Raw genomic sequence first — 27,699 nt, 5'->3', positions numbered from 1 at the left:
GTTTTTCGTTAGCAGCTAAGCCTGTGGCATCTGTCTGTGGGAAATGTTTGTGTGTAGTGTAAGGTGGTTGGAGATTGTATTGGGGAGAAGGATAGTTGAGGGATGAGGGAAGTAGGCTTCACAAGGCAAAACAACCTGCAACCCTTCACTCTTACCACTGGCGTCTTGTATTTCACTATATCACATTTCCAGTCTCTCTCTCTCTCTCTCTCTCTCTCGCTCTCTCTCTCTCTCTTTCTCTTTCTCTCTCTCTCTTTCAATCTCTCTCATATAGATGTATTGTACCTCATGCTCAACAAAACAAGGGTCTGCAAATTGGCACACGAGGGAGAAGGGACAGTCTGGAAAGTCCACTCATCACCATAAGCTGCTGCCTTTGCTTAATGGGAGGAACAAGATCTTGGTTCAGGGAAAGGTCTCATTAAAATTTGAGGCTTGCAGGTGCACATTTCACGTTCTCTGGTATTTTGCAGACGGAAAGGACCTGAAACAGGGTAACCAAACAGAAACTTAAAGGGACTGATCACTGCTCCGTTCTGTGGCATCTCCCTGTAGGTGAACAGCAGACGTGGCAGGAGAACATCTTTCTCCTCAGGTGCTCCTATAGGTCACTTTACATGCTCTTCAGGGTCATATTGACTATATCCATGAGCCCAATGGTTTGGGGATTGAAGGTTGTAAAGAACGTGTAAGTAACTATACACTCTGCCCACATTCCCTTCATATAGGCAGATATACAGTTGGATTCCCTATCAGAAATGTCTTCTTTGGTGAACACTGCATGTGAGAATATCACTATCAGAGGCTTTCCCACCACAGGGGCTTTCATATCCCTCAAGAGGACTGATTCACGATAAAATGTGTTATAATCTTCCACTACAAAAATGCAGTTTCCATGAGGTGGTTTAAGGATCGAAAGGACACAAAATGTTCATCCTCATTCTCATGATAGGCTGGCCAAACACTGGTAGTGGAATGAAACTTGGCAAGTGTGACAAGAGTGTGCAAAGTTCATTCATTTCCATCTAGGGCTTGTAAAACTGTGAGGAGCAACTGTTGGCTGCCTTGGTCGGAGGCTGTTGCTCAGGGGAACATCCAATCTCTGGCCAAGCTCTGCCACAGAATTCTTGGGCTCTCCATACAGTGCACAATTTCGCCCAGTACACCTTGACCAACCCATGTGCCTCACCATTAGCCTGTTCCTCTTCCTGCCTTCACGGACCTGCCAATGTGGGACAGCCTCTCTGTCCCTGGCAAGAGTCAGGCTGATCTGGGCCTCCAGCTCAGTTCTGGTGTACCCCAGAGTTCTGAAGCTGTCTTGCCCTCGATTTCATGTTTGTTTTCTACACCATTAGGCAACCCATGAGATCACAGGGTCCTATGCTAAAGCTGTAGGCACTTCAGGGCCACTGGGCCTTCTCCTGCAGGAGCAGGTACCTCAGTGGATTTATGATCTCGACTAGGGCCTACTGGGTGTCCAGTCTCTCTCACACTCCAGCAGTAAGAACCAAGGCCATCATTCTTTTTCTGTGGTGGCTGACAAGTCATGTAACTGGGATTTCCCATCAAAATATATGTGCTTTTCTTGGAAGAAGGGTGATAATGTTTTTCCTTGTCTTTCTTTTTTTCATTTTGTCAGAAACCTCTTCTGATTTGGCTGTGTTAGCCTGAACGTGCCTTTAGATGTGGGTATTGGTATGCTGCTACACAACCTTTGCAAGTTCCCTAGGATCTTTGATAGTCTGACCTACTAGACGCTGTTGTAATTCTGCCTCACAAAGTCTCAGGGTATGCTCAAATGCAATTAAATTAAAACACGTTTTAATTGTGTCAACTTTGCTTCCACTTACCACCCATTCAGATACGTCAGAGACAAATGTGTAAACCCCTCAAATGTTTGATTGCCCATTAGTGTCAATTCTTCAAAACTCCTCCTCAAGTGCCTTATTTATATGGAATCCACACAGTGAACATTTTAAAACATTGTATCAATTTTTCAGCAAAACAATCATTAAAATGCATTAGATTTGAAAATATGTTTCATCAAGCATATGCTGAGAGTTATTGGGTCTTTGGCCATGTCAATCTGCAATTATTTGCTCCACTATATTCAGGACCAACAGCACAGGCATTTACACTGATTTAGTAGGTCTGTCATTTGTATGATATGTGCGTTCACATTTTTTTTTTATTCAGCTATACTCTTAGTAATGCGCGGAATTAAATTCAATATACAAACCCGACATAGGAAGCCTGTGTTCCAAAGCTTCCCATATCAGCAAGTGGCTGAAGCATGTTGATTCAATACCTGCACCCATCCTAAAGGTAGCAATGTATCACTGTGAATGGGTCCTGCACCCCAGAGTGGCCATAATGTTCTTGGGGTCATGTGGACCGGAATGGGTTGGAAGGGTGCGGACGGATGACAGCTCTATGGGTTGGGCACTTCCCTGGGTACGTTACATCCCCTGAAGATCAAGCCCTAATAACCAGTCTCTGTAGGGCAAGCAGGAGGTGGCACACGTACATACGTAGAGAGAGTCTATTCAGATCAAATTGTAGTGTACCAAACATGTTGGTTTCTGGCTACTTTAGCAGTGTCTGATGGTGATCGAAGGGTAACCAGATGGGACTGAAACCATTCCAAGCACTGTGATATGCTGCCGAATCCATTCGGGAATTTTTCTTGGAGGATTGTTGAAGAGAATGTGATTTGCAGTAACTCTTTCGGTAAAAAACTGGGTGTCCATTATCGCGTCTTTGACAACCAGATGGTGGCATAATTAAATTTAGAAAGACAAACATTGTCAATTAACTAGATCCATACATTTGGGCATTCTGTCTTCCATTTGGTACGACAAGTCAATTAAAATATAAGACATATTCCTATAAAACCCTCCCTTCAGAGTTTTTCCCAGGTTTAGACCTACTCAAAGAAGTTATCAGTGGGAGAAAGGTGAGTTACGCTCAGAAATCTTAAGTCACTGGGCTGAAGACTCGGAAGTGCCACGTAAGGCGGCATGACACAACATCCAACAAATGTGGGCAACATTGGCACTCGACAAGCGGATCCTATCCATTTGACACCAACTGCTCAAGGCACTTTCAAGATGTGCCAGCAAATATTTATCTTGGATGTCACACAGAGGGGCACAGGCACCTCCACAGTGCTGTGCATTGTCCTGCCATTCACGCCTCTTTTATCGCATCCGCGTGGTAAGGGTATATAAGGGGTATCTTCCCTTCAGAGGTTCAGAAGAGAGAGGGAGCAGTAGCTATCTCACAACTGCTTGAACATCTCTTGCTGATCACTGGCTCAGGTAAGAGGCACTTCCAAAGGTGCCCCCACTGTTCTTATACTCAGATGCCATGCCATGCAGCTATTAGAAACAATTGTGTTGTTACAATATCGCTTGCATTATATTGAAGACAATTTCACATCATCCATTGTTTGAACTTTATTTTTGTAACCTTGATCTCACTTTTTCCTTAACTCTCTTTTCCCCAATTCCTGCTGATCAACAGTTATCTCATTTTTGCTCCTCGGAAAGTGTGTGTTTTTACTTTTCATTAAGTTTGTTTCCTTTGTATTACTGAAATATTCAGTCTCTCCTCCTCTGAGTGCTTTGTGTCACAATAACTGCTAGCGCTTGTTTAAATGTTTATTTCTAGGATTCGACACCACACCCTTTTCTGTATTTCTTTCCAGGTTATCTTAAACTGAGCTCTGGAAACATGTTTCTCCTTAATAGTCTACTTTATTTTGTTATTCAAACAAAATTACTTTGCTATTGGGGCCATCGCACAACTATGCTTCCACCAATTCTAGGCCTTCATTCATGGTATAAGAAACCACCATCATTGGAAATTACAGCGGATTTTCTTAGTTCCCTCTTTCAAGATGAGAATTCTACCTGAGCCACTGGCTACCTTTGTACATGCGCACCTACTTATACAATTGGATTCTCTCTGCCACAATCCCATAGTATCTTTCCTATTGTATGCGTCCCTATCCTATTCCTGCTTTTCTCTGCCCTCATGTTTTGTCCTGTTTTCCTTTCCTCTTCCTCCACAGTCTACGGTCTGGTTACAGCAGGTGGGGACAAAATATGCCATGTTCTGTGATAATGTACTCAATAGGAACACTACACGGGAGATTTGTGTAGTGTGGAAGATTTTTAAAGTAACAACAAAATATGTTACAAAAAAAGTAAAAAAGAAAGGGAATTGAGTGATAGAATAAAGAGCATATTTGAGATAGTAAAAAAAAACAGGAACAGCTCGTTCAAGTGTAATATACATGTATGCCACAGGAAACACCCACTCTGGTATAGTGTGGATGCAGGCACAGTGGGGGGTTGCTGTTGGTACTCTTGTTCAGAAGAGATTTGCCTGGCAGTCTGGTGCTGGATTGCCCTGGTGGGTGCAACCAGACTGGTGGTTGTACACATCCCTGAGTGGGAAACCTGCCATAAAACAGGTTAATTGAACCTTTTTTCGTTATCAGTAGAGGGTCTCCTGCGAATTTGTATCACAGTGTTTGATTTACTCTGCAAATGAAACAGAAGGAGATCAAAGCGTGAAATTGAACATGGTGAACTGCACTGGCAGCTACAGCCATAAGAAGCCACTCCTTCTCTTGATGTTGTGGACTTTGTTGCCTTTCATTCTGTAAAATAACCTTTACATGGCCCCTGGGACACACACCGGTCAGGCAGATCAGAATCCCACTCACAGGTTACATGGCTTTCTAAGATTTTAGGGTAATCGCAATAGTGCACTGTAGTGGCCAGATCACACATGCTTGCAGGGACGTCATTTAGGGGTCACCAGAGGTCGCAATTGCGACCTCTGTGGTCTCCCATGCGACCTCTAAAAAAAAAAAAAAGTGTTATTTATTCATTTTTTTTTCTGCAAGCTCCTGGACTGTGGCCAGCGCCATGTGGCTCTTTACTTCTGGAGTGGCTGGCTTTCTTGTTCAGGGCCCTTAAAAAAAATAAGAAAAATAAGAACAGGAGTGCCACAAGTCTAACACTTTCAGCACTGACCCTAAATAAGAAAGAATAGGAATACCAAATAATGTGTCTTTCTTGAATTCTATACAATAATTGCTAGACTCATTAAAGGTGTATTTCAGGCACACTTCAGGGGGTGAGTCACTGATTTAGTCTGCTCTTAAACGCCTCAACTCAGCCTTTCATCCTTCTGAGGTCGATAAATGAGTACCAACACAGGTTGGGTGTATATTTTTTCTATGTAAAGCGCTTAAGCGTAAGTGCTATATAATAACAGATCATTATCATTTGGTCATGGACGTCTGCTTGCATTCACAGTAATTTGGTAATATGGGCCTATACAGACTGATCTTAACGATACATATGGCAATCCATTCTTGTATGAAATGTACATCACATTATAGTGATATCGTAACCATATTTTTTGTAGTGTACAACGCTATGTGATGCCACTTCCTGTTTTGTCAATGGGTGAAAGGTCGTGTTCCATCGCTTCCCCCGATATCACTTCGGGGTGGGGTCAAATGACATCAATTCCTGTGATGCCATCAGGGGGTCAAGGGTCCTGTGATGTCACTTCCACTACCCATGGCATTTTGGTGAAATGACGTCCCTGCATGCTTGCCAGCCAGTCCCCGTCTTATAAGTTATGCTTCAATTTGCAGGATTTCAGCATTAATTTTAAGCTACTATTAGGCTTCTTGATAGCCACAAGGAAGTCAAACACGCTTTGGGGCGGGGGTTGCGACTTCTTGCTTTGGTCATTAGTGGTGGGGCGCAGAGAATGCGCTGCGTCGGTAAGTGAATGGCCATAACTACTTTCACAGGAAGTGTACTGATCTTGCCAGCGTTAAGAATTTAATTTCAATGGAGGACAGTAGGGGCTAGGACACGTGTCTTCTAATACCACTAAATACAACTTGAACAGCAGCCCACAAACTCTTGCAGTGAAATCATGTAGGTGTAAAACAGGAAAGAAATGGTAATAAGTGTCAACAAATGTTTCATTGCTCGAGTGTCCAAATACCAATCGGCTCACCAAGTTATGTGTCTGCCTGTCTTTTGTCCGTCACAGTTTCTGGCACTCAATGCTTTTGTTTGTTCTAAACATGCATTCTCGTGTACCTTCTAACTGGAGGGTGCACAGCCCAGAGGCGTGCTTCCCTTTCTTCTTATAGATGCGCCTCCTCACGTCGGAATCTAAAACGTCCAGGAAACCTTTTCCAGGCTTGGCACACGCATCTTCTGCACACGTCCACACTAGCATAAAGCCCTGTCCACACTCCATGCCAGCTTCAGTTCCCCCTTCAAGTTCCTTACTCTTGTCGTCGTTCCTCGGATTGGGAAAGCAGATGCCGCTTTCCTTAGCTCCCACTTCTGGATCTCATACCTGGAGGGGGATGTTCTCAACTGCCACTGACGTTCAAAATGTTTGGTTTGCCCATGTTGGGTATGAGAGGCTGCCTGCTCCTGATATGTTCCTGTGATTTCTGGAGCTTGCAGTTCAGCTAATCTCTAAATAGATGTAAGTTGTCACCTACGATCCTTCAGGGGGAAAAAAACGAACATTGATTGTGCTGTTTGCATCTTACAGGGTCAATTTAACATACCTGCATGCTGTAGTCTCGGGAGGATAGCTCTGCGGCAACGTGCTCACTTTGAAAGCAAGGCACAGAGCAACACAGGTTCGATCCCCGGGTCCGCGCTTAGAAACCTCTGGGTATTAAGCACATTATAAATAACATATTGTATCATATATTATAGACCTTATTATTCATCAAACTTATCCAACCTTACACCCAGCCAGGTTTGTCGGTCTTCTTAACCACACCGTGAATTCTTCTGCATTAATGTTCTCTGATTCGGTTCCAAAGGTTTGATATCCTGTCAATATATTGTCACATATATTCACTTTAGCCATGCCAAGTCCCATTCTTAACACTAGCAGCACTCTGCTTTATACCTGACTTGTAAATGCATTCATCAAATAATTCCTCTCAACAGGTGCCCGAAATCAAGATGCTGTACTTCATGTACTTCTTTGCCTTGTGTGGCCTACTGGCTCCATCCCAAGGATCCGACAATTCCGACAATCCCATGGCCGTGGTCAACGTGTGCTGTGGAGAAATAACAAAGAGTAAGTTAAAAGAGTGACCCTGTCCATTATGTGTGTTCAGTGAATCGTGTGGCCCATGGTAAATATGACGTAATCTTATGTTTTTTAGTGCCATTGCTTTGGATCCTGGGTGCAGTGCTGCAAATGGAAAACATTTACTGGGAGAACCTTCTCCTTTGATTGAAAGGGCAGAGGGAAAGGGCTGTGGGGAGGAGAGGGGTGCTTGAGGGGTTGTTAAGACGGATTTCTGAACTCTGTTCTGGAGGCGCAGAGGTTCAGAAGGCCAACCTAATTACTTGGAACAGGGTAACCTCTGGACAAGCCAGACCAATCAGGGTAGCGATCGTGGCGGTCAAGACTAGGTCTCAAGAGGGGTGAGGGTGACTGAACACACAAAGCAAGGACACTTGCAAATTACTCCAAACAGGTGTTATATTAAATATATGTACACATTTATTCCAAGGCTTTTGCAACAATGACCGTAGCGAGAAATCACAATAAAACTCTAGTAAACCAACAGATACCAAACCAATACAATATATATATACAAATACAAACGAGTCTAAAGCGTTAGACGCACAAAATGTGTAGACCACCTAGATGGGGAGGAAAACAGGCAGTGCGAGATAATGATTAGACCCAGTCCGCCTTCAGAGGCACCTAACTAAAAGGAAGTACGAGCCCTACGAAGAGTGGAGCCTTGGGCTCAAAAGTACCTGCACCCGCTGGTGCCAACGGGCAATAAAGGGGAGTCTCTTCGAGGGAATCAGGCAGTTCAGTTCGGTGCACAAAAGAAGATGAACAGTGTTCCGCGACTCAAGCGCAGCCTCCACAGTGGGCAGAAGCAGAGCGCGAGTACGGAAAGGCGTGCTGTTTGACACAGCGGGGAAAAGCTATGGGCTCCTGCAGGAGGGCGACCAGTTCCTAGCTATGCTACTCACCGGCCCCCGATGCAAGCAGACCCAGGCTTCTCTGCGTCAGTTTCAGTGCTGGTAGGTTCAGGGAGAGCAGGGGACGTCTCGTCGTCGTGTAGATCCTGCAGCAGCAGAGTTGAGTTAAAGATGTCCCAAACGAAGTGAACCCGCCCAGTTTGTTACCACAGCAGGGCAACGGAGCGGCCGTGTGTATCTCAGCCAAATGTACACTACTCACTTCAGACCTGGGAATGCCAAGTGTACGAATCGTGTGAGGGTGACAAGGACTCAAAATACAACACAACCTGACGGCGGTTACAGAGCAAGACTCCTGGGTAGGCTGGTCAGTCTGCTGGATGGCCCAGAGACACTTCCGAAGGCTTACGTGCAGGAGATGGTGAAGATGCCGAGAATAGCTGTCCCTGCTATTCCAAGGGTCGAAGTACCAGTACAGGCCTTCTGGTTCGATCAGAGGTAGAAAGGGTTTCACAAAGCGACAGCAGTGCAGAGGAGCAGTCCTTCAGTGGGTCACCAGCGATTCCTCGGTTCAGCCTCATGGTTGCAGGATACTTGGCTCTGTATTCCTTCGTTCGTGAGAACTCAGGAGATCGACATGGTAGTGGTGTTTCCAGCCTCCTCTTGTCCACAGTTCCCTTTGCACCAAAACGGAGGGGACCCAATAGGAGATCTGCTCACAAAACACTCACACCATACGTGGACCTATCACGGACCACGGAGGTCCCAGGCATTCACACTAGCCCAGACTCACTGGCACCCAGGATGTGTATTGGGACCAGACATCCCAGCCCACATCCTGGAGGCACACACCAGGCCTGTAGAAGCCCGCGAAAGCATTTGTGTTTCGCGGGAAAGTACATACCCAAATAAGGAAGGCCCTGGGTCGGTTCGACCTGGGGGAGGTGAAGGGGGCAAGACGGTCAGTGGACAGGACAAAGAGCCTCGGGGTCTGGCCATTTTGGGAGCCAGGCCACCATTTTGGGCTAAGTGCGAGAAACGCGCTTAAAACACCAAAAGGAGCTCAAAAACACAAGAAACGATCGCTGCCACCAGTCCCGTCCGTGATTCACTTGCACCATTCATTTACAATCCAAAGAGTGTATCTAGGACCTGTAGAAGACTAGAGACCCAAGAGAGCAGTAACTTAGCTTACAGTGCCCTCTTGTGCCATGTTGCGCGAAAGCTGCAACATGATAGAGAAACTACGGAAAACAACGTTTCCCGGTACTGACTGTCTTAAGGGCATGTCAGTTTCCCCGTAAGAATGGAGCGAAAGCCCAGAGGAGTGCGGCAGAAGGCTGCACTTCTCTGGCAAAGTCTAGATCCTGGTGAAAACAACAGCAAAAAGTTTAGGGGTTGCCACATGGAAGGAAAATTACCCACAATTAAGAAATCTTTCCTAACAGGGGTGTTGCCCCAAGCCAGGTCACCCAACACCTGGTGATTTGCATAAAAGCAAAGAGCATTATGGGAATATCAGAATGCCCACCATTTTAAATTTGAAACATCAAGATACCCTTTTGAGCGAATAATGGAAGTTGTACTCTACTGTTTTCATTGGTTACAAAACTCATCCTACCAAAAAAAAAGTCTGCAAATTGCAAGACCTATATACCAAGTTGGACAGCTACAAAACTGTATGTGAGGCTTTGGCTGTTTCTGCGTTCAATTCCCGTGCCCGGGTCTTCTGAAGCTCGGGTTGCTCCTCTGTACAAGAGCTTGGCTTGGGCATTGGCACAGAGCAGCGCGCTTGGGCAAGACACACATTGCTGGCGCACTGGTCTGTCGTGTTCCAGCCCAATTCCAATGCTTCCTGGGAGGCATATATTCAAAAAGAAACTAGGAATAATGAGATAGCAATGTTGTGGTGTGCAGTAGACACAGCACCAAGTGACAGTTCCTTATCCACTGCATTGCACAGTCCCACTGAAGAATCACAGCACCGCTCATTAGTCCTTTTTATTGCTTCCTATTGAGACATACTTGTGGTCTGCTTTATCTTTGCACAATTCCATGGCTCGAGAGAGCAAATGCAAGCCGTCTGCATCGAAGCAATGATTATGCATCGCTGCATGCAAGAGAGCGTTTCTACTACTGCAACATATCATCATTGTTGAAAGACCTTCCAGAGTAGGTGGCTAACAGGACAGCGAGGCACTGGGCACTGGAGGGAAAAATCTGCCATATTGTATGAGTATCTGGACATATGATGGTAAAACGTAATTTGGCGGGAATACTTGGTGGCTTAGCGGCAAATTCGTGCATATTGTGTAATTACCTTCTCATTTGGGTTCAATGCATGGAAAGGTACTTACCATATGATGGCTAAACTTGCCGTATTGTGTAAGTACCTTGGCAAATGATGGCAATACTTGGCAAATGATGGAAATACTTGACCAATGAAAGCAATAAGTGGTAAATGGAGTGAGAATCTGGCCATAGGTAGGCAATACTTGACAAATGCTTGCATAGCAGGGCATAAGGTAGGAATACTTGTACAATACTAGGCTGGGGATATGTAGCACTGAGCAAGAACTGAGAGTATGCGGCTACATGATGCAATACCTAGAAAATATTTTGAGTACCTTTGCATAGGATGCAATGTCTTCTAAAAGTGTTGGGCCTGGGCATATGACGGCAATATCTAGCAAAGAGCAATAGCGCCCTGGCATTTCATGTATCATATTATGCCAACACCTGGCAAACTGTGTGAGTATGTGGCAACAAGATGCCAATACATTGCAAACAATGTGCATACTGAGCCATGTGACACCAGTACCTCGCACATGATGTGAGTACTTGGGAAAATAATGCCAGTATTTTGCAAATGGTGTGAATACCTAGACATATAGGATGGGAACAACATGGAAATTGTTTAGATGTAGCATGCCTATAATTTGCAAACACCTGGCGAAAAATGCCTTAGTATACTCTGCTTTAACAGTTACTGGAACCGGAGGGATAAATTACATGCACTGCACAGGATGGTGATGCTCAGGCTTCTAACTGGTCCAGGACATTCCCGCTTTTACGCAATGACAGAGGCTCGGGAGACGAGGAGACTGGTATGAAAACTCCATTCCATGGTTATCATGGAGAAAGGGTGGTTCTACGAGTTCCCCAAGCATAGGTGGGAAAAAAGGTCTTGATCTCTCATTAGAGGAAGATCTTCCCAGGCAAAGTACATATCATTCACCGACCATTTTATGTTATTTGTTATTGCAGTGGGCCATACCCGGTGGCCATAACGTGTAGCCTTTGGCCAAGGCCCAAGTACCCCCAAACATACACTGTGGTCGCTGGGTATTGTCTGCTGCTGCACACAGTGGCTACATTGCATGGCCCCTCTACCTGGGACATCTTTTATTCATGTATTTATGTATTTATTTACAGGTATTTCCAACATAAACCGAATACCAAAAAAATTAAAAGCATCGTATACAAAATATTCATGCATCTTTTGTAACCTCAGCTATGCTTGGTGGCCCCCTTTCCCATGGCATGTGCTTTGGCCATACCCTTGGCAGTCCGAGTAGCCATGGTGAGTCCACAGGCTACCAAAAGGACCAATGATCTGTACAGTCACAAGTGGCCACTCAGTGTGGCTGCAGGACATTCCCAGTGGCAACCTTATTTGGGGAATGGCCTTCGGCTGTGTCCCACACATCCCCAGTGTCCAGGGCAGTCCAATGGTTATCATTAGCCCTGCAGGCCAGGTCCACTGGTTCGATCCAAGCACAGGATTGGTCTTAGATTCAACTCTAGCCCACGGAACGGGCTGACACCAACAGCGTTGGCCTGTAGACACCCGTGCCTGGTCCACAAGCACTTTTAAAAAGGCTATCTTTTCTTGGTTCTCGGGCTGTAATGCACTCCTGTGTCCCCTCTCACCCTGCCTAGGGCATGAGGGGGGTGGAAGGATGCAACATGACACTTATCAAAGATTCTGCTCTATGGTGTAAGTCAAATCTGGCGAAATTCATGGGCCAAAATGGCAGCCATGTTGAACATTTTCCTAGGCCCCACTGTTTTTAAAATAGCCAATTGGGCAAGCGGGGACCCCAGAACTGCCCGCCGGCTCTAACAATTTAGTCCATTGGCAAAGATTCCTAAAGGGATTCAAAACCACCTGGCAAATGTGCAAAAACACTCAGGAGCATCAGCGTCTCTCAAAAGTATGGGGCAAATGGGTCCAGAGGTTTTTTGCTGTACATGAGTGCAAGCCTATGAGAAATGGATCTGAAATGCAAGTGTACGGAATCCCTTATGCCTTTGCACCACCTTGGCAAACTTTACAAAACTTTCATCAGAATTTAAAGATGGCCCTACATTTTTGTTTCTCATATGTTTATGTATATTTATCAAACAGCTTCATTTCTCCCAGCTCTATTATATTTACTGCACGCTTTCCTGGGGACACATTAAACTGAGGCTCATTTCCACCTGCTGGATTTAATTTTAAAATAAAGATCTTCCCTCTCTTTTTACCCACGATTACAAATTTAGAATGAGGGGAATGGATCTAAGTAACAGATCGCTACTTTAACGCGAGGGGCGACTTTCCAATGCAAGAGTTGAAATGGTCTTCCCGCTTCATATGCAGTCCCGGTGACATAGCTCCCCTGATCCACCTTCAAGCTGAATTGCAATATCTGTCCGGAATGGAAAGGGTGCGGGGGAGGAGGGGTTGGTGGCAGGCTAATTTCCACATGGTTAGGAACGCATGGCTTAACAGCTGGATTCAGTTAGTCTCATGTGATGTTCATTTCAGTTCTTGCAGATGCATTGGGTGGCAAACTAGAGAGGCTCTTGAAGCCAGCGGAAAACGAAGGTGGTAGCGGGGCATTATTACCTCTCGGCAATCTACTTGGCACAGCAACCAACTTGTAAGTGTGATTTAAGATTTTTTGATAAATCAGTTGATGTATTCTTGATGTATTACGGTGTGCCCACACTCCCATTTAAGTGTGTAACAGAACATTGTTCAAGAGTAAAAAAAAGGGGAATCACACACACACAGCTAAAACACATTCCTCTTTCATCCTGTGTAGAGCCTCTTTATGCGTAGATACAGATCCCCAGACAGAATTTCTGCAAATAGTCCCAATTCCTATTGTAACATTAGTGCAGGTGCTAAGTCTGGGATACCACAGTTTGTAATCCAGCAATACCACATCCACCAGCGTTAACCTGAAAGAGACATTTCCTAAAACATTTCTTCTATCCATTCCCACCTTCAGTTTGAAGTTGGAATGGATAATATACAAGAGCGGTTAATGCGTTCCCACCCTAAATTCAACAGATGGTAATTCTTTCGATATTGTGCAAGCTTTGCCAGAATTACAGTTACTGCCAAACTTATAATAACTGCTTAGTTAGGAAATGACATTCTCTTTTACACATTCTGAGCACAGGCCACTCTCTCCCTCACGTTATCAGGAGCAGTGTTGCTGCTTACTCACATGTATGTCACCTATGTCTCGGGAGAATAGCTCAGGGGCAGCGCACTGACAAGACGATGTGGAGCACCACAGGTTCGATCCCCGGGTCCGCGGCTTAGAAACCTGTGGTTATAATGCGCGTTATAAATAACTAATTACTTCACAGCTACTCCTTTTTTTGCCCACTCTTCACGGGCTACTTTGTTTAACGGTACGTTTCCTTCTCTTAAGAAGAGCATCCACTTCTCTGCACACGGCCTTGCTTAGAATTTTGGGCGCTCTCGTTCCTAGGATGCAAACATCATTCACTCACCTTCCTAGAGCACCTCTTGCCCTCACTCACAATTTAGGGCGCATTGTTCTCTCTCACACACATGCCTATGCCAGAGTCTTAGTCCTTAGCAGCCTTGTCTCTGGCATTCCTAACACAATCCTCTTTCAAATCCCCTGTGCAAATTAATGTAGCTGATCAGTGTGTTGGGTGTAATAGGCTTCTCAATGGTCAACTTCAATTGTATCGTCCCTGTCCAAATCCATTAAGTTGATCAGTATAATAGGCTTCTCAGTGTTCAACTTCAATTGTATCGTCCCTGTCAAATCCATTAAGTTGATCAGTATAATAGGCTTCTCAGTGTTCAACTTCAATTGTATCGTCCCTGTCAAATCCATTAAGTTGATCAGTATAATAGGCTTCTCAGTGTTCAACTTCAATTGTATCGTCCCTGTCCGAATGCCTTCAGTTGATCAGTGGGTTGTGTGTAATACGCTTCTCTCTGTTCAACTTGAATTGTATCTCCCCTGTCCGAATGCCTTCAGTTGATCAGTGGGTTGGGTGTAATACGCTTCTCTCTGTTCAACTTGAATTGTATCGCCCCTGTCCGAATGCCTTCAGTTGATCAGTGGGTTGGGTGTAATACGCTTCTCTCTGTTCAACTTGAATTATATCGCCCCTGTCCGAATGCCTTCAGTTCATCAGTGGGTTGTGTGTAATACGCTTCTCTCTGTTCAACTTGAATTGTATCGCCCCTGTCCGAATGCCTTCAGTTGATCAGTGGGTTGGGTGTAATACCCTTCTCTCTGTTCAACTTGAATTGTATCGCCCCTGTCCGAATGCCTTCAGTTGATCAGTGGGTTGGGTGTAATACCCTTCCCTCTGTTCAACTTGAATTGTATCGCCCCTGTCCGAATGCCTTCAGTTGATCAGTGGGTTGGGTGTAATACGCTTCTCTCTGTTCAACTTGAATTGTATCGCCCCTGTCCGAATGCCTTCAGTTGATCAGTGGGTTGGGTGTAATACGCTTCTCTCTGTTCAACTTGAATTGTATCGCCCCTGTCCGAATGCCTTCAGTTGATCAGTGGGTTGGGTGTAATACGCTTCTCTCTGTTCAACTTGAATTGTATAGCCCCTGTCCGAATGCCTTCAGTTGATCAGTGGGTTGGGTGTAATACGCTTCTCTCTGTTCAACTTGAATTGTATCGCCCCTGTCCGAATGCCTTCAGTTGTGCGCTGGATTGCGTATAATGCACTTCCCAGGGTTCAGTTTGAATTGGAAAATATACATGAATAGGTGCATCAATTGTGTTGTACTCCTTTCTTAGATGAGATTCATTTTCTATGTCTATTATATTTCCTTTGTCCTTTTCATAATTTGGCATTTACTAACTGGACTAAGTGTGTTGATGACTAAAAACGTTATATTGTTCGGAAGAAATTGCAGTTAATACAGTCATGAGATAATGTAATGAGAACCACTTCATTGAAACATTGCTCCCGACAGGAACTGTCCACTGTTGTTCTACAATCCTCTTTCTGTCCCAATTTGAGAAGCGCATTGCGAGGGCGAATAATAATTCCCTTTTCTCGCTCAAATTCTTAGGAAACAATGTCCGTAATGATCACACTTTTACGCAATTCGAATGAACCCATAATCATAGGACGCGGGCCTTTCTCAGTCACATTTATAGCGCCCATTAGACTTTTAGTTAATTTGCTAAACAAAGGAAAATTCGTCTCTAGCTCACAATAGAACTCACTCCCCTTATGACATTAAGGAAGAGAAGGTCATTTCTCAATCACTATTGAGGAGTATGTGCTTTCTTACTTGGCTACCCAGGTCATGCCTGCCCAACTAACCTTCTGTTGATATCCGATGCAAGCCTGTTTCCTGTTTATTCTCATCCTACAGGTTACAATTGAAAAACAGCAAACTTGTGCAAGTCCGGGCCTCTTGTACACCAAAGGCAATACGTTTGGCACTTCAGCTCTGTATTGATCTGTGAGTATGTGTTTTCTCTTTGCGCCTGCCATTAAATAATTGCTGGGGGGCTGATGGGCCACTTGTGGACAGTGGGGAGGGTGCACCGCACTGATGGTAGACGCACACAAGTAACTGCCTTGTCTTTCTCTTCATAATCTGTAAATGGGAAGAGACTAGAAGCAGTCGAGTCCACCTTTAGGTTACAAAATGACGCCAATTGCCTGCCTTAGGTCTAGAAGGCCGGTAGAGTGGGGTGGAGGTGATGCGAAGGAAATGCAATCCCAATGAAGACAGACATATGTCCCAAGCATGCAGCAGAGCACCTGCACCACATTCCAGACCCCTTGCATGCTATCATGTTCAAAAGGCTTCCCGCTATCCTGACTACTATTCTTTTAAAATAACCAGGTTCACCGTAATGCTGGAGATCTCCTGCTCTTGTAAATGACACTCTTGAGTGCTCTCAAAACTGATGCAGCCGTTTTGTAAGTCCTCATCCCTGGCTGGCAGGACTAAGTCAGCTGGGCTTGGACTTCAGCAGGTCCACTCCAAACCAAGGACTTATACAGCCGGTGAAACCCCTCTGACCGACGCCTGGCCATGTAGGGTGACAGAATCCTCAGTCTTGGACAGGCATCACCACAGACCAAAGCAAGGGAGAACTGAACTGCGGGGGTCTGAGCTCAAAGAGTCCACCTCTGGCCAAACACTAGAAGCCACCCAACAAAAAGCTTAGAAGCAGGCGCTGGACTGGCCTGCAGGGTAATGGGGCAGTGCCCTGATGGGCATGCCGAACAGGCTAGTGGGGGCTATGCTTTTGGGCGAGAGTGGCCTGTTTGATGAATTACTGCTTTAAAACTTACCAGTAGTAATGAATTGCCGTTTGCGATTGAAGGAAGTTGCACACCAAGATGAATTTTCATGTATTAAATTGTTTTATCAATTTATGAAAGACAAGTGGACACATAGATGAATTTCAATGTGTTACATTTTTTGATCCATTTACAATGTTTGTTATAATAGTGCTATGATATTTGGATGCTTTATCATTTTGCCTTGGAAGGTTTTTAAGGAGAATTGTTATGTTTTTGTAGGAGGTTTTTGTTTAAAAAAAGAATTACAATACATACATTTTTTTTTTAAAAAAAGCTTTTATAGGCCACTATTTTACTGGTGTGTGGGTCTCTTTTCTGTCCCAGCTCAACACTGCTTAGACTCTGGTTTGGCTAAACAAATCCAGAAACAAAGGCCTATGTTTCCATCAGTGGTAAAGTGAAGAATAAAACTTTGGATGAATTTATCAGTCTTGGACTACTGCCTCCTCATACATGTTCAGGAACATACGTATATTGCAGTGAATCGGACTCCTGAAGCCCAACCTGAACATGTATCTCCTCACGTCCTACGGAGAGTGTCCCACTATCGTGTACACCTCTACTAAACCCTCTTATCACCACCTTCTGTAGCAAGATTCCCTTTCTGTTGCTTGGCAACAGGATTCTCCCTCCACAGAACCCCCGATGGCCTGTGAATACATCCACAGCCTAATAATTCTGCCTGTCTAAGGGCTCTCCCACTATTTATTAGGACCTCTCAACGTGTTATTCTTCAACCATTCTTCCTTTTCCAAACACTCTATCATCTCTTGATTGGTTAGGCCTTTGTGTGGATAATAGCCCTCCTGGATCTGTTGATAGCACAAGCAAATCCTTCTAACTCTCTCTCTCTCTCTCTCTCTCTCTCTCTCTCTCTCTCTCTCTCTCTCCCCTCTCCTCCTCTCTCTCTCTTCCTCTCTCTCTCTCTCTCTCTCTCCCTCTTCCTCTCTCTCTCTCTCTCTCCCCCTCTCTTCCCCCTCTCTCCCTCTCTCTCTCTCTCCCTCTCTCTCCCCCTCTCTCTCTCCCTCTCTCTCCCTCTCTCTCCCCCTCTCTTCCCCTCTTTCTCTCTCTCTCTCCTACATGTTTGACACTGTTCCCATTATCTAATTGTTTCCTATACCTTCACACTGATGTCCATGCCCCTCCTCCTCACTGTATCTAATAGATTACAACATCCGATATTCTATTTTTGCATAACTGATCCAATTGTTATTTATGTTGCTCTCCCAGAATGCTTCCTCTTAGATTCCTTAAAAAGCCCACAATTATATTATGTCTGCTTTTTAAGATTCTAAAAACTAATATCACTTTTGATGCCCGGGGACACGTGCTCCTCGAATATCTGAACCCACCTGTCTCAGATACATGATGTATTTGCTCTGATTTCTTTGGCGCTTAGTCGGCTCTCTGTTGCATCCCTGCACACATCTCTTCATCCAGCCAAGGCCTGGAGTGTGCTATACAAGACTTTAAAACAAACCAAAGAAATACAAAAACTACAAAACACAATGTGGTGAGAACAGCAGGAGGAGTGTCCAGATGGTTACCTCACATGTGTTTGCATGACCCTCCACCTTCCCGCTTCTATCCTGGTTTGTGGATGTGGTCCATAATACCCAAAGCAGCTCTTCGCATAGGTTCTAGTATTTCTCTCACTACTTAACCCATGACACAGGTTCAGGGCACTATGTATGGGTGAGGACCATTCCGCGCGGTGCTGTGGGCTAGGTTGGGAGTTTCTTTTGAACACCAGCCAGCAGAAGAGCACCATGCCCCACGGCGGGTAGAGCAGAAGAGAGTCTGGCTTGTTGAGTCTCCACCCTTCTGCTCGGGGCGGCCAGAGCATAGTACATGTGTTATAGATACCTATTGCTGTATGCATCCCTGTCATTCATAGTAGGTCGTTAACTCCAGATAACATTGGTATTTTCAGAACATTCCTCTCTGAACTGCTGGCGAAACTCCCATTGATAACTGACGCAAACGAGATTACAGTGGAAGCGACTGTCAACGTGAACATCCCACTTCTATTGGATGAAAAGAAAGGCTTGAGGCTTGAGTTCTTTCAGGAGACCTGCAATGCACTAAAAATATCCCTCCAGGTGAAAGGGTAGGTATAATGTGTCTTATTTGTCATGTATTTCTATCATACGGAGAGACAGGCTAGTAGTGTAATAGACTCCCCCCATTTACTAAAAGCACTACCTTGCATTGCTGCAGTGAAGAGAAGAAAGTGTGGGTGAGCTAGGGTGTACACGTTTATGATGGCCCCTTACAAGCCAGTATCAAAAGCAACACAACTTTCCCATGCAGAAACCTTGCTATGATGTGAGTGGAAGGTTGATGTCTCGATTCCCATGTGTATCTAACGCAGAGAAGAGGCCACCTTGTAGAAAGGACTGCCACTCAAAGCAGCGAGTCAGGGGTCAAGATGATTCCAGGAACAAACGGCCATAAGCTCTTCTTAACCACTAAGCCTTTCGCCTATTTCAAACATTGTACGCTTTTTAGCACCAGGACAACATTTTCACTCGTTCAACAATGCTTTGGAAGAATGTCTTTTTAATGTCATGTAAACCACTGCAACGTTTCTATAAGGCGGACAAAGGTATCCATGCGGTGGTTCAGGAAAGTCCTTTTTCAGTAAGTTGTAAGAACAAAAAAGCCAATAAAGCCCAAAACAATATGAGCAAGAAGTTAAAGACTTCCATAGATGGCACAGGGTTTAAAATACAATTTTCAGAGATACGCTAGGGGGAGTCGATCCAAGATGGCCGCCTACTCTTGAGCTCCTGGGCAGACCAGGGAAAGAGCGGACCAGCACCTTGGCCATAGACTGATTTGACCCATCGGGAGTGCATCGGCACTCGCATAAACGTGCCAGGAACTGGTGGCTGTGTTTTTGTGGAACCACGTGTGGCAGACCTGGAGATACGAGCCACAGCATCTGGCAGCGGCCAGTTGTCATGGCCGCTGCTGGAAATGGATGAGCATGGCAACGGGTGCCTTGCTGGACCAGAGGCAGTAGCTTGCTCACGCCGACAGGAGCACCACTGTCTAGCGCAGCGGAATGGAGTGGTAGGTGCCAGTGACCTCGACGCTTGACCCATAGTGGTGGGGTTGACTCCCCGGGACTGTCTGCAGCCTTGGAGGGAGCTCTGGATTGAAGGCCCCAGAGTACTGTGGCTGGGAGCAGTGGAGATCGGATGGTACCGCGTGGACCACTCAGAGGGACGTGAGCAGGCTGGAGAAGTTCTAACTGTGGTGCGGCGCAGTATAACGGGGCACCTCAGAGTGCCCCCTCTGGAGGTGAACGCAGCATGGAACCTGTGCTTTGAATCTGGTACTTTGGGCCACGGTGAGCTGCGAGAATTAGTGAGGCTGCACACACGGTGATCACAAGTTGAAAAGGACCAGGAGGTGGTACAAGAACTGTGGTGTACTGCGGGAGATTCTAGCTGTATTTATATTATGCACAGGTACTGACTGTTAACTGGAAAGCCCCAGGTGACGGTTGGTAAAACGTTAGGGTGTAAATACAGGTGGATCTGGGTCGGGGTAGTAGGCCTTGACCATTATCCCATAGGCCTTCTAGGAGGAGGGAGTGTTACGGTGCTACGTTCTATGCGAATACCTGGCCGGGCCACCATAAGTGCAACCCGTGCCACGTCAAAGTGGCAGATTGGATGGCCAAAGGAAATAAGCGACAGGCAAAGCTGTCCTTTTCGCAAATGGAGCTTCCATTGAGGTTGAGATCTGGGGTCTCGACACCTGGTCCCAGCAGCAGAAGGAAAGGCTAAATAGCCGCTGAAGGTGGGACTACGCAGTGTGGAGGAAGTGGAGACTCCTTGAACCCCGCTGTGGATATGAGCACTTTATTGGCCGAAATGAAATGGGGCTTTGACTCTGTTAATGGTAAGTTAGACAATATAGCCTTAACAATGGATCGCATGCAGCCGCGCTTAGAGACGGAAAGCGGCAGAATATCGGAGGCGGAACATAGCGTAGGGACACTTGAGGACACGAGTGCAGAGGTGTGTCAGGCCCTGCCATCGCTGCAGCACGAAATCAAAGGAGTCAGAGTGAAGAATGAGGACTCAGAGGAAAGAGATGGTGTAATGTGTGATGATAGTCTCTAGAGCTATTATAATGGATCAGGCGGGCGGCAAGGTGTGATGTTACAAAGGGGTTAAGTCAGAATTTGATTGATGCTAACTTGTGTGCTGCTTTTTTGTTGAATTCTTTTTATTTTTTGGGGACAAACCCCAGAGGGCACATTTATAGAATCAAGAATGTAACAGGGTGGTCCACTGTTTGGGTGTGGCCTCTTCCCCCCTGTCTGTTGGCACAGCCTTGACCGGGCCCTTGTCGTCTCTGGGTTGTTACCCATTCTAATTTGTTCTGGGGTGGGCACTGTTTTTTTGGGGGGGGGGGTATTCACTGCAAGCTGTGGTGTGGCGGTGGGGGTTTGGGGTTCTATTGTTTAAAATAAGGATCGCGTTGCAGTGGGCAATGTTTGGAACCCTTTGGTTCGTGGACGGTGGACAGAACATTCAGATGCAAGAGGTTTCTTATTACGATGGTGGGATCAGGAGGATGAACCTCTGACACGTGCACACTCCTCAGTTGGAATGTGCAGGGTTTAAATAATCATACTGAGATGTGTAAGGTTGTTTCATATTGTGAGCGGAATGACGCTAAGATATGAATGCTCCAGAAGACGTACCTGTTGGCTGGAACCAATGATGCCATGGCCAAACCTGGTGTAGCGCTCGATTCTATGTTCTCGTCTTACTCTCGGTGGGTTATTACCCTTATTCCCAAGTCTATGGGATGTATGGTATTGCAGCATGAACAGGATTCTGAGGGTTGATATGGTATTGTTTCTGACATATTGGCACGTCAAATGGTGATGTTTATTAATGTCTATGGTCCGAATGCGGACGACCCGGTATTTTACAAGAACGCATTATATACATGTTTTACATACTCCCACACTCGCCTGGTGATTGCTGGGGATTTTGATACTAAACTAAACACTGCCCAAGATAGGTCTTCGTCTGGGGTGAGATCACTATCCGTGAAAGAAATATAGGTGGGGGGGTATGGCGTATTTGGGACTGTTGGATTTTTGGACAACATTACACCGGGGAGCTGTCAGGCTGAGAGGTCCTGTGTCCGCGGAAGCTGCTGAACCCCCGACAATCCCCCTGAGATGTAATTCCCAGAACTAGATTTCAATTCAGCTCTGTAAACTACACCCCAAAGGGAAAGGGGGAAGTGGATAACAAAACAACACCAGGCCAACTGCGTCAAGGCTAACCAGAGCTGAACCTGCAGAGGATATAAGAATAGCAGATACAATTCCTTAATTTACTTACTTAACCTTATGAATGGGAAGACATTAATCCTTAACTAATAATGAAGAATCATACCTGGCTCTTCTCTTGAAATTTCTTAGAGAAGCTGATAAAGAAGCTGAAAATCTCTCTTACTTGAGACACTTGAAATTCACAGCAACTTCTTACTTTAGGCAAATCTGGAAATCTTAGTTCATTGTCTTTTTTCCAAAATGCCCTGGATGTCCAGTTAGATTGTCTTAAAAAATATTCTTTCTTTTTCTTTCAAACTTTTCAAACTATTTATAATTATATTGAGTTTTTGAATCCTTGAAGAAAAAACACATGTTAAATGCACACGCAGGTTATCTCCATTCAGATGAACGATGAACTTCACTTAGAAATCTTCCTGGTTGAAGAACACGCGCAAAGAGTTCACTTACAAACGAATACACGCGATCAAAAGAATCCACACGCGCAAAAATCCACACGCGCAATAATTTTCTCGCGCGGAACACGCAAAATAAAAACACCCGCGCTCTTGAGTTCAAACGCGACGAATTGATTCTCACGCGAAGGAACACTTGCGCTGGAAAACACGCGCGCTCGTTATTCCACACGCGACGTATTGATTCTCACGCGAAGGAACACTCGCGCTGAGAAACACACGCTCTCTTTAGTCCACACGCGACATATAGATTCTCGCGCTAAGGAGCACCCGCGCTCTGAAACACACGCGCATTTAAAATCGCACGCGACAAACAGCTTCTCGCGCTCGGAACACCCGCGCTAGAAAACACACGCGCACTTGAATTCGCACGCGACAAACAGATTCTCGCGCTAAGGAACACCGCGCTGGAAAACACACGCGCACTCCGGGAGTTCAATAGTTCTAGTACAAACACAACTTTTCACGAATTTTCAAGGAGAATGTCATTATGATGAACAGAGTTACAGTACAAATAAAGTCACTTATCTCCTGAGCGAATTCATAAGGATCTTCTGCTTTTCCTGTCTTCAAAAACAAATTCCTGCCAACTGATAACTTCTCCTGTAACCCCCAAGAAAGTTGCCGCTCAACTGCTGACGTCTGAAGGATAAAATCCACCAGGCCTAAGACTAAAGCAGGAGCAGCCACTAAACACGTCCTCTCAGATGGGGTTTTGATGATGAAAGGGACAGAGTGACAGTTTAGAATGTTCATTGTTGTTCTGCATTGTCTTCTAACCAATCAGAGCTGTCACTGTGAGGCTCCATTTTGCCTTGGGTCAGAACCAGGATTCTGAATCAGCAAGTTAAGGCCAAACCAACTATAATAGAAAACTTCCCACCCACACAAAGCTAATCTGAAAAGGATAAATAAAGAGAAGTAATGAGAAGGAAACTTGAATAAGGGAAGGAAACCTGACAGTACCCCCCTCCTAATGCCCAGTCTCTGGGCCTATCTTATATGGATTTTTAGTGTGAAACTTAGCAACTAAACAGGGGGCATGTACATCAACTGAATCTTCCCATGATCGTTCCTCCGGTCCATATCCCTCCCAATCAATCAAATACTGCAACCTTCCCCTCACTTTCCTGGAATCCAAAATTTGTTTAACCACAAATTCCTCAGATGAATCCTCCAAAATCACAGGGGAAGGTGGTGTTCTAAATCTAGTTCCTGAACAAACTGGTTTTAAAAGACTAACATGGAAAGTAGGATGTACCTTCAACTGCTTGGGTAATTTCAATCATACTGCCACAGGGTTGATGATTTTCTCTACCTCAAAAGGGCCTACAAATCGTGGACTGAACTTATTCTTCCCCTTAATTTTCAGGTACCGGGTAGAAAGCCAAACTAAGTATCCCACCTTATATCCAGGACCAGCCTTTCTTCTCAAATCTGCACACCTTTTATATTTCAACTTATTTTCTCCCAGAACCTTTTTTGCTCTATCCAAGTTATTTTTCATTATCAACAAACGATCTTCCACTCTAGGATTCCCTGAATCCTCCAACACCTCAAAACTCAGAAAGCGAGGATGAAACCCACGACCCAAAAAGAAAGGGGACATAGAAGTAGCATCCTTTCCACAATTGTTGTAAGAGAATTCTGCCAACCACACCAAATCCACCCATTCCTCTCTAGCTTGTAAATAACACCTTAAAAACTTCTCCAATTCTTGATTTACTCTCTCCACTTGTCCATTACTCTCCGGATGATACCCAGAAGTCAAACTAACTTCCACTCCAAGTTTCTTACAGCAGGCCCTCCAGAATTTTGAAATAAATTGAGATCCCCTGTCAGAGATATCTTGACTTGGGAGTCCATGTAGTCGAACTACACCTTGCAAAAAACTATGATCCAGTTTTTCCGCGGTAACCTCTCCCTCCATTGGTAAAAAATGTGCTTCTTTAGTAAGAAGATCGACCACAACAAGAATGGTAGAACAACCCTTATCTTGAGGGAGATCAACTATGAAATCCATAGAAATTGTGTGCCAAGGACGAGGAGGAACAGGTAACGGCTCCAATAAACCATGCGGCTTCCCAACTTGACTTTTCGCTTGTGCCCAGACTACACAAGTTTTAACAAAGTTCAATGTGTCTTGGCGAATTTTTTTCCACCAAAAATTCCTACGAACCAATTCCAGAGTTTTTCTGAAACCAGGATGTCCTGATAAAATGGATTCATGACAATTTCTCAAAACCTTTTCTCTTAACTCATCAGTAGGTACATAAAGCTTGTTATCAAAAAAAGGAAGATCGTCTTTCAAACTTCTGGCTGGATCCAGTCTCACCCACTCCTCCATCTTCTGCAAGGACATATTTTGACGAACTTCATTCAAAAAATCAATTTCTTTAATGGCTCAGCTAACAAAAAACGTTCTGGAGCAATTATAGGTTCTGGTTCTAGAATCTCTTTCTCCTCACTTCCAGGAAATTGGCGAGATAACGCATCAGCTTTTTTGTTCTGACTTCCGGGTTTAAAAGTCACAATGAAATCATAATCTGCAAAGACTAAAGACCAACGAAGTTGTCGTGGAGACAAAGTTCTTGCAGATTTTAAAAGCAATAAATTTCGGTGATCAGTAAGGACCGTTACTTTATGTCTTGCTCCTTTTAGAAAATGTCTCCATTCTTCAAAAGCGGACTTTATTGCTAATAGTTCACGATCAGCAATTGTGTAGTTCACTTCAGCAGCAGAAAACTTCCTAGAAAAGAATGCAACTGGATGTATTTGACCAGTAGTTTCATTCCTTTGAGAAAGCACCGCCCCCAACACTAAATTTGAAGCGTCCGCCTCCACAAGAAAAGGTTTAGAAAGATCTGGATGAATTGGAATTGGACTAGAAGTAAATCTTTGTTTTAACTCTTGAAAAGCTTTTTCTGCTTCAAGGTCCCAGTCAAATTTCACTCCTTTTTTCAAAAGTCTTGTTATAGGAGCAACCAGCCGAGAAAAACCTTCTATAAATCTCCTATAAAAATTGGCAAACCCTAAGAAACTTTGTATTTCCTTAACCTTAGTAGGAGAGGGCCATTCAAGAACGGCTTGCACTTTTTTAGGATTCATTTCTAAACCCTTAGGTGAAATTATAAAACCTAAAAACTCCACAGAATCTGTATGGAATTGACTTTTTTCCAATTTGGCAAACAAATGATTTTCTCGCAACTTTTGTAAAACTAAGCGCACATGTTTCTGATGTTGATCCAGGTCAGAAGAGAAGATCAAAATATCATCGATATAAACGACAACAAAAATATCCAAGTATTCTCTAAAAACCTCATCAATGAAAAATTGGAAAGCCGCTGGAGCATTACATAGACCGAATGGCATAACTTGATATTCAAACAGTCCAAACCTGGTCTTTAACGCTGTCTTCCATTCGTCCCCTTCCTGCACACGTACAAGATGGTAAGCTCCTCTCAAATCTAATTTAGAGAAAATATTTGCTCCTTGTATTTGATTAAGCATTTCTGAGATGATAGGAAGAGGATACCGGTTCTTAACAGTGACTTTGTTAACTGCTCGATAATCTATGCAAGTTCTAAGCGTGCCATCCGGTTTTGGTACAAAAAATAAAGGAGAGGCCGCCGGTGACTTAGAATGACGAATAAACCCTTTGGCCAAATTTTCCGACAAATATTCTTTTAAATAATCATTCTCTTTCTCAGTAAGAGCATATACCCTACTACTAGGCAAAATTGTTCCTGGCTCCAGTTCAATTTTACAATCAAAGGGCCTATGGGGTGGTAATTCTCCTGCCACTTTCTCATCAAATACGTCCCAAAAATCTTTGTAACACTGGGGAAGTTGACCCACTACAGCTCCCACATCATGACATCCAAATCCGGTCTCAGCCAGAAAACTAGACACGGAATTACTTTGTTTTACATCTTCCTCTAAGAGACTTCCTGAAAAGCAATTCTCTTTACAAAAATCGGACTGCATGTCAATTGTCCTAGCACTCCAATCAATCAGGGGATTATGGAGAGTAAGCCAAGGCATGCCCAAGATAATCTTCAACAAAGGGGCATCAATTAACTCAAACGAAATTATCTCTCTGTGACCTCCTGATAACTCCAAAGTTAAAGAACCAGTTCTATGAGTAATAGGACCAGAAGATAAACACGTACCATCAACAGCCCTAGCCTGCTCTACAATCTCCTTCTGAATAATTGGAATTCCCAAAGATTTTGCCAGACCCCAATCCATGAAATTCCCAGTCGCACCAGAGTCAAGCATTACAGGACCATTTCCCTTACACTCCAAATCAAAAAATAAGGATACATTTATGGTTATATGAGGAACCGCTGTTTGCACCGTATTGGCGATCTGTTGTACCTTGACTGCTGAGGAAGAAGTCTTCTTGGGAGTGTAAGGACAGTTTCCTAAAAAGTGCCCACCTCTTCCACAGTATAAACACAGATTATTTTCTCTCCTCCTAGTCTTTTCTTCCACTGTTAAAGGGCCTCGGATTCTAGGAGATGGATTATTCCCTTTGGGTCTACTCTCTACTTTAGGTCTATCTACTCTAACTAGAGACTTTACATCACTCTGACAATGACGCCTCTCTGCCTTCCTTTCACTCAAACGAAAGTCCAATTGAATAACCAAATCAATCAGACCTTCACAAGTAGAAGGGCGTTCAACTACTCCAGACAATGCATCCTTTAACTCATCTCTAAGGCCCCGATAAAACAACGAGGCCTGTTTAACCTCGGGCCACTTGCTTTCTAACACAAGGGACTTAAATTGTGTTATATAAGCAATCAAGTCTCTATTACCTTGTTTTAATTCTAAAAGTTCACCATCCACTTCCAGAGATAATTGTCTTCTATCAAACATCTTTCGGAATATCTCTAAAAAACTGGTATAATTTCCTAAAACCGCACTCTTTTGACTCACCAACAACCCAGCCCAAGCAGATGCCTCCCCAGAAAGAAATGACAACATAAAAGTTCTTAGAAGCATCCGATGGAAATAATTATGGTCTACTCATAAAATGTAATTCACATTGTGTCAAAAACACCCTAGACCTCTTGGAATCCCCATGATAACGTTCTGGAGGCGCCAAAGGAACTGGCATAATTATACTCCTTACCCCTTCTGCCACTGGAGGCGCCCGTTGTATTTGTGGTAACTGATCTTCTCTTTCTAACTCAGGTGGAGAACCTGCGCCCCTCTGAAACCTCATCCTTTCTCCCCTCTGTTGAATTTGTGTAACTTTAACACTCAA

The 27,699-nt window shown here is 44.5% G+C and overlaps 1 protein-coding gene across 1 annotated transcript in view; it reads left to right on the top strand.

The window, feature by feature from the left end:
- LOC138580025 (uncharacterized) overlaps nucleotides 1-27,699 on the top strand; it is a 54,497-nt gene that overhangs the window by 5,405 nt on the left and 21,393 nt on the right. The window contains exons 3-6 of the mRNA XM_069650255.1: nucleotides 7,020-7,152; nucleotides 12,835-12,949; nucleotides 15,691-15,780; nucleotides 18,571-18,747. Coding sequence (XP_069506356.1) covers nucleotides 7,020-7,152; nucleotides 12,835-12,949; nucleotides 15,691-15,780; nucleotides 18,571-18,747 — 515 coding nt within the window. The remainder of the gene's footprint in view (nucleotides 1-7,019; nucleotides 7,153-12,834; nucleotides 12,950-15,690; nucleotides 15,781-18,570; nucleotides 18,748-27,699) is intronic.

This window comes from Ambystoma mexicanum, chromosome 3p (assembly GCF_040938575.1).
Source record: "Ambystoma mexicanum isolate Mex_15411 chromosome 3p, UKY_AmexF1_1, whole genome shotgun sequence".
Lineage (NCBI taxonomy): Eukaryota > Metazoa > Chordata > Amphibia > Caudata > Ambystomatidae > Ambystoma > Ambystoma mexicanum.
The sequence above is the reverse complement of the archived record's forward strand: the minus strand, read 5'-3'. Positions and strand labels throughout refer to the sequence as shown.